At 55.9% G+C, this 6,997-nt stretch overlaps 3 protein-coding genes across 3 annotated transcripts in view; 1 reads left to right on the top strand and 2 right to left on the bottom strand.

Annotated features, from left to right (window-relative positions):
• The window catches only part of VOLCADRAFT_86190 (uncharacterized protein), a gene marked incomplete at both ends in the record, with an annotated part of 5,694 nt that extends 3,715 nt beyond the window's left edge, over positions 1–1,979 (bottom strand). Inside the window, 3 exons of the mRNA XM_002945788.1 lie at positions 15–245; positions 1,215–1,356; positions 1,675–1,979. Of these exons, the coding sequence (XP_002945834.1) occupies positions 15–245; positions 1,215–1,356; positions 1,675–1,979 (678 nt within the window). The remainder of the gene's footprint in view (positions 1–14; positions 246–1,214; positions 1,357–1,674) is intronic.
• A 1,049-nt stretch (positions 1,980–3,028) lies between these two features.
• On the bottom strand, positions 3,029–5,102 carry VOLCADRAFT_86189 (uncharacterized protein; the record flags this gene model as incomplete). Its single annotated transcript, XM_002945787.1, has 4 exons — positions 3,029–3,504; positions 3,983–4,040; positions 4,522–4,562; positions 4,940–5,102. 4 exons carry the CDS (start codon positions 5,100–5,102, stop codon positions 3,029–3,031), a joined length of 738 nt encoding a protein of 245 aa, XP_002945833.1.
• Positions 5,103–5,517: 415 nt separating this feature from the next.
• On the top strand, positions 5,518–6,997 carry VOLCADRAFT_115757 (uncharacterized protein; the record flags this gene model as incomplete). Its single annotated transcript, XM_002946133.1, has 5 exons — positions 5,518–5,600; positions 5,725–5,780; positions 5,880–5,925; positions 6,453–6,508; positions 6,879–6,997. 5 exons carry the CDS (start codon positions 5,518–5,520, stop codon positions 6,995–6,997), a joined length of 360 nt encoding a protein of 119 aa, XP_002946179.1.

Below are 6,997 nucleotides of genomic sequence, written 5' to 3'. Positions count from 1 at the left end.
CCTCCCCCCCATACCTTATCGTCCAATGCTCCCCGGCCCCACACGAAACCCCCCTCCACGGCCCCGCTGAATGGGCCGTACGTCCAGTTAGCCAGGGTCTCGTTCGCCACCGGTACGACATCAAGATGCGAGAGGAACAGCACCGGCAGCGACGACTGCGAATCCCCCCTGCCGCTGCTGCTGCTGCTGCTGCTGCCGCCATCGCCTTCCCACGTCAGCAGGAAGCTCAGGTTTCCGGAGCCCACCTGAACTCACACACGTGTGGGGGTTGAGAGGGCTTGGATGTAGCTCTACCACTAACCGCTCTCCCGGGTGGGGTGGTGGTGTGACGCGGCGTGACGTCATGCCAAGGTAAAAAGTCGAAGGAAGGAGAGATAAAAGAGGAGGGAAAAGGCGAGTTACGTTCGTGGGTTTGGGAGGGGAAGTTTCCCGCGTGGGTGGGACAAAACCCACAGCCGGTTAGGTGCCGGTTAGGTGCCGGTTAGGTGCCGGTTCACAAAAGGAGGGAGGGAGGGAGGGAGGGAGGAGAGAGGGGGAGGCTCGGGGCGGGTGGTGCAGGTCCTAGACGCGGCTGAGGCTGAACGTGTTTTGTGGAGGATTGGGGCCTGAGGGGAAGACCATGAACCCCGTGACGAGTGCAGCCGATGCCAAGGAGGATATAGACTGAGATACGCCGGAAGGGGGCGGAGGGGCGGAGGGAAGGAAGGAAGAGGGGCGGAGGAGAGGTAAGACGAACCACTGGCGAATCGATGAGTGGGGTAAAGACGAACCACAAACGAGTGAAGCTGCTGCCAGGGCAAGAGTGTACCAGACGTAGAATTGACCGAAAGGCTTCCGTGAAGGGTTTTAGGGTTTTAGGGTCTTGTTTTGTGGGGAGGGGGGGAGGAGGGGGAGGAAAGGATATAAGGCAGACAGGCAGGCAGGCAGGCAGCCGTGGATGGAGGAGGGAGGGAAAGAGGAAATACAGAGGAGGATGGACCCAAGGGAAAAGTGCGCCCCACACCCCACACCCCACACCCCACACCCCACACCCCACACTCCACACCCCACACCCCACACCCCACACCCCACACCCCACACCCCACACCCCACACCCCACACCCCACACCCCACACCCCACACCCCACACCCCACAACGAAACCCACATAAACCCACACGCACACACGCATATACGCGCACACGCCCACACGATCCACACCACGTTCGCTCTCACCTCCTCCACCTTCATGGCCTTCCACACCTCGGGATACGCGCCCGCGACCCACTCATGCAGCCTCCGGAACTCCCCCGGCTCCAACACGTGGTGCTGGACGGTCGGCGAGCTGACAGTACGGAACTGGAGAAGCTTCGAGAAGCTGCAGGATGAAGGAAAAAAGGTATTGGGGGAGGGTTAGGGCGGTTTTGGGCGGTTTGAAAACGGCCCGGGGACAAGGGCGATGTATGTGTGGTAAATCGCATAGGGAGTAATTGCATATTAAATAAAGAAATGTTAGAGGATTGTGGAGTTTCCCAGACGCTAAGTAGGTATCAATCCGCTGAGTGAGAGATGGGTGGGATTGGATGGGGTGGGGTGGGGTGGCGAGAGAGAGATGGAGGAGGAATGGGGAGGTGGAGGCGGGGCAAAAGGGGGGAATGTGACTGTTGGGGAAGGCGGGATAGGGAATTTTGCACACCGGTTCACTGCGGCAGAGGCCTCCTCCGCGGTCATGCAGGTCTGCTCCGAAAATATCTCCGGGTTTTCCGAAGCAGTTTGGGAAAATTTGTCATCCTCGAGCCCGATTCCGAACTGCTTGTCTTCCTCCTTGCGGGCTTTGGTGCTGCTGCTCGAGTAGCGTCGAGACGCGCCTCCATCATTTTTGGAGGCAGAAGGCAAGTCGCCGTTTATCCTTGCTTTTGTTCTTGGGTCAAATGAAAGGGTGTGAGATGCGGACAAGAGCCAAAAATGGACGACAGCCGAGACATGAAGCAGCCGAATCATTTTTGATATTCTTCCTTGGGCATCAAGTTACAGCTTTGAAGCTTTCGATATGGATTTAGGAGGAAACCCGTCTGCAACGTCCATGGCTGCTATGCATAAATGCGATATCGTCCCGGCAGGTGTTGCGATTTGGCGGTTAGCTGCTACCGTGAGCAGTCTCCGGAGCCTGAACGACTGTGCGGTAATTATGGTTAACTTTTTCTTGTGGCCAAGATTACTCAATATGCATTTGTATTTCGCACTTGCAGGAGAGCGAATACTGTATTGTATGTAACCAGCGACAGCTTTAACCCCACCGCTCGGTGCACAGGCTCGGCCAATCTCTGTGCATAATGGGAATGAGCTTGCACTTAAAAGTGCCGTTCCGCTTGCTGCGCGGCGCGGCTTTTGCAGCCCCTCTCCGGCCTCGCTTTTGCCGTTCCTGCTGCCGTTCCTGCTGCCGTTGCCCATTCATCTATGTAATCTTTGCAATGATGTCCTGCCCATTCATCTATGTAATCTTTGCAATGATGTCCTCCCATTTCCAAACTGCGGAAATATTTTATGAGCCGCCCTGCAACACTGCGCCTCTCCCAGAGTGCGCCTCTCCTCACCCACGCACCAGAGACAGGATACATTACCAGCGTCCATCTCTGGCCGCCCGTAAAACGGAAACAAGGACCTGATTCACCCCAAGCTGCGGCGCAGCCGCTCCGCCCTGCTGCCAATAAAGCTGTGCAAAAAAACTCTCCTCCCCCGCCCCTTCCTTCTTCACTTTCTCACAGTCCGGACAAAAACCAAATCCCAAAACTTCCAATCTAAAAATAGCCGGAAATCAAGGTGCGCGCAAGGGGCTCTTATCGCGAGCCTCTGAAATGCGAGCCCTGAAAACGTCTCCCTCTCTTTTATAAACCTTTCCAAAGCTCCCCCCCAAAATGAGAGACAAGAAGTACCCGCCCCATGTGCATGTTGGTGGCAGTGCTGAGAGGATGGACAAATCCAGGGAAGTCCAGGGAATTACCGGGATGCGAGTGACGACGGAGTCCGGAAACGCGCTCGTGAAGACCTCGTCAAGATTTGGCTGCCCCACGAACAGGCCCCCCGCCCCACGGCCACCACCACCGCCGGCCTCCAACTCCTCCCCCCCCCGCCGCCGCTGCCGGCGCCGCCGCTGCTGCTGATTTCCATCCCCCCTCGGCATCCTCAAGTGCGCCGTTACTGGCCCCTCCCCCTCTCCCTGTCGCCCCCGCCGCCGCCGCCGCCGCCGCCGCCATCTCGACGCTACTGCCACCACCACCGTCCTCCGCCGCTGCTGCTCCGTCCATCCGCGCCGCCGCCGTCGCCGCCGCCGCCGCTGCTGAATTCGCAGCGTTCACTTCCGCAACCGCCGCTGCCGCCGCCTCCGGCGATGACCCCTCCGCCAGCATCAGTCCGTACAGCTGTCGTACCTCGGCCCTGGCTCTATCCGCCGCCTCCCTGGCCTCCCGCTTTAGCTGCCGCTGATGTTCGTTGAACGACTCCTGGAGACCCCGGCAGGCGTGTTGCTCTGAGGGGTCCACCACCACCACCACCAGAGGGAGAGCCATTAGGTCGTATATATGTATGTATGTATATGAAGGGGGGGTAGGGTTCGGATTAGGATTATGCGTGGTGGGGCGGGGTCATACGCTGCAGAAATCCAAGGACTCTTCATCAGAGAGAGAGAGAGAGAGAGAGAGAGAGAGAGGGAGAGAGAGAGAGAAGGGGGGAAAGACGAACCACGAACGAGTGAAGCTGCTGCCAGGGAAAGAGTGTACCAGGGAAGGGGGGGAGGGAAGATAAAGACAGAGACATGAGGGAAGAAGTGTGAGAAGGCCACCACCACAGCCCCCTCCCTTTGCGCGCCTAGGCACGCACCTGGGCTCCCTATCTTTCAACAACCCCCCTTTTTTAGACGTAACAGACATGGGATGAGGTGAGGTGAGGGATGTACGGCACAGCGTGTACCGTAATGTTCGCATGTGCCGTACATGTACGGAACGTACCATACAGCCAGTCGCCCGCGGGAGCCAGGATGGCGGCCCAAGCCAGCGGTTGTACGGACTGCGTACGACAGGCGGACGGGAGGAAAGGAAGGAGCAGCAGCACAGGAGTTGGGAGTGTAGGACGGCGCCCCCGGGCGGCGAGTGTGAGGTAAAGGAGAAGAAAAGCAAAGAGAAGGGGGGAAATGGGAGTCCGAAATAATTAAGACAGTAAATGTAACGTGTGCAGGCAGTGTCGGTATAGGGTGCATTTGAAGTGCCATCGGAAGTGCCCCCCCGTAATTCGTTGGGCATCGTTGGGCATCTTATATATATGTATATATATGTATATATATGTATATATATGTATATGCACATATGTACATATATCCATATATCCATATATACATACATACATACACACACAGAGAGACGGCGCTACGGATGCACAAGGAAGGCCTAAACTACCCACGGCCATTGGTCCAAGCTGGGTGGGAACACCGGAGGTCAACCCAACCACCACCACCACCACCACCGCCACCACCATCCCCCGAAACCCTCACCCGCAAGGTGTAGCCGAGCGTCAGACCTAGCACTAGGCCCCCTGACAAGAGCGCGTTCGGCGGTGCAGGGTTGTCGTTGTCGTACGTGTGTCGCGAGACGAGGAAAGGACGTGGGTCGGGAGGGATGACGGGCGGAGAGTCGGGCGCGGGTGTTCAGGGGGAGGGAAGATGGGTTCTGCCAGGCGGCGCAGGTAGTGTTTAAAACTGTGATGGTGGCGTGGGTGAAAGGTGCTAAGAGTCCTCAGTGGGGAGCGATCAATTTTGATATCCTAAGAAAGGTTAATTCGGGTATATTTGAGCTGATAGCGGTTGAGAGAAAGGAAAGGGCTGCCTCTTGCCCAACTGGCAAGACATTTCAGCGCTGAGGTAGACCCGGGGACCCTCACCCGCATTTAGGCATTTCGAAGTCGCCACGCACCTCCCGTAAAGTACCAATTGTTTCGATTATAGCACCAGTTTAGCTCATATTCCAGTTGCCGGCTGCGCTCATCCTTCAAGCCCTTCGGGATGGCAGCACGAACAGCTTCCTGTTCTAGGCGTGCAAGAACCGGATTGCTGTTCCTAATATCAGAGCCCGACATGCTTTATTTTTTATCAAGGACTTTGGTCATCTATAAACAAAACACGAGACATCAATGTCTCAAACAGAGTTCGATACTGTTAAAATAATAAAAGAGCCTTTAAAAGGACGTCAAAGGCAGACCCACCTAAAAGCAGGTTAATTGTACCTTGCGCAGAGTAACGATCGCTGTCTTGGATTCAGCTCCAGAACGGGTTCTGGAGCCATAAATAGCCATCGCCCTATCGCCCTTTCCTCGAGTGACAAATGGAGTGACCTTAGTATTCATACGCGTAACAAACGATGTCTTAGGTCTATCTGCACAGGTTTACCGTGTACCCCTGTCAATCCCGCCTTCGACGAGAAAAGCAAGCTACGTCCAAAAATAGTTTCTTTCCTGGATTCTGCTTTCTCAGCTACTTGACAATTATAACACTATGGATGAGGTCTGGCGGCGTCTCATGGAAGGGCGCACCCCCCCCCGAAGAGATCTCGTGCCGGGTGACCGCGAGGGGGCCAGGTGTGAATTCGACCTTTGACCAGCTGAAACAATTCTCTTGCTGTAGTATCTGCTGCCCCGCAATCCTTAACTAAACCTCACCGCACCATTTCCTTACTGCAATTCGCAACCCACCATCACACAGGTTGTACGAGGAGTTTAAGGACTGCCTGGACCAGCACAAGCACCACGTCTTTTACGGTAAGTACAGTACTCCTACAGTGGAGTAAAGCATGGCCTGAGGATCGTCTGCCCTTAAACAAATGGCCCGGCCCTCCTATTCCCCTTACGCACCTACAGCCATCGGCGCCGTCACCATACCGTGGTCGTACATGACAAAAGTACGGTAGGGTGCCAGCAGGGCGAGGGGTGGTGTTGAATGTTCGTTTGGGGAGGCGGAGGCGGAAGCTGAGGAAAGCTGGGAATGGCAAGGAGAGCCCAAACACGGCTTGGCTGCGGGTGATATGATGTTCTTATGCGTCCTGTAATGGTGTGTGAAGTTTAGGAGTACTGTGGATACACAGTTGGGTCTGTGTGGCGGAGTTAAAGGAAGGAAATGAAGGGGAGTGGTGCTGAGTAGTGTCTTGTGATGTGGGACGTTGGATGCGAAAGTTCAGTGTATGTGTGGGTATGTGTGTATGTCTGCGTGTGTGTTTGCTGCAAGCGGGTCCTGGGCTCTTGTCCGAGGAATGTGGTGCCACACCATGAGCTGTGTTTTATCCCTCGTTTGTCCCCCTCCCCTCCCAACTTCCCTGCCTTCCCTCCCTACCCCTCCTTCCATTAATGGCGCGGGCGGGTGGGCCTTATGTACCTTTATCTCCCCCTCCCCCGCCCCCTTCCCCTCCCCCGCCTCGGAACATGATATCGCCAGAGTTTGGGGCCCTTCGTAATCGGCTCCATTGTGGGGTTCCTACCAGACCTGCTGTACGGTAAGCTCAGCAGGGCAGTCTTGTCGTACAACCATGTATGGCTCTTGTTCTCAACTTATCCACATTATATGTACCTTTCTATTTATTGCCATCTCTCCGTCCTGCTGCGGCGGCGTGTGTCCTATTTAGGTCACTTAAATGGGGCCTTACTGTGCCTAGCGGAGTTGTTTGCCTATTGTGTTTCTATGTTCTCCCCTCTTACGTAATTCCCCCTTTTATTCCCGCCGTCTTTTCTCTCGTCTTCCTCCCTCTCTCCCCCCTCACTCTCCCTGGAGCGACGGAATCATACGCGCTAGACTCTGTCTCCTTCCACCCGGCCCTCCGCGCCTTCCTCAGCTCACTTCAATTTTCCCTTGCGCCCTCTTTGCAGCCAACTGGCGATGTGACGACAAATTCCGAACCTTCCAGCAGCATTGCGACCAAGTTCAGCGAATTCTGGAACAACGGCGGCAACAGCTACAGCAGCAGCAGCAGCGGCAGCAGGAGTAA

Source organism: Volvox carteri, assembly GCF_000143455.1.
Source record: "Volvox carteri f. nagariensis unplaced genomic scaffold VOLCAscaffold_1, whole genome shotgun sequence".
NCBI lineage: Eukaryota > Viridiplantae > Chlorophyta > Chlorophyceae > Chlamydomonadales > Volvocaceae > Volvox > Volvox carteri.
Note: the sequence above shows the minus strand (reverse complement) of the source record. Positions and strands in the feature narration are given on the sequence as shown.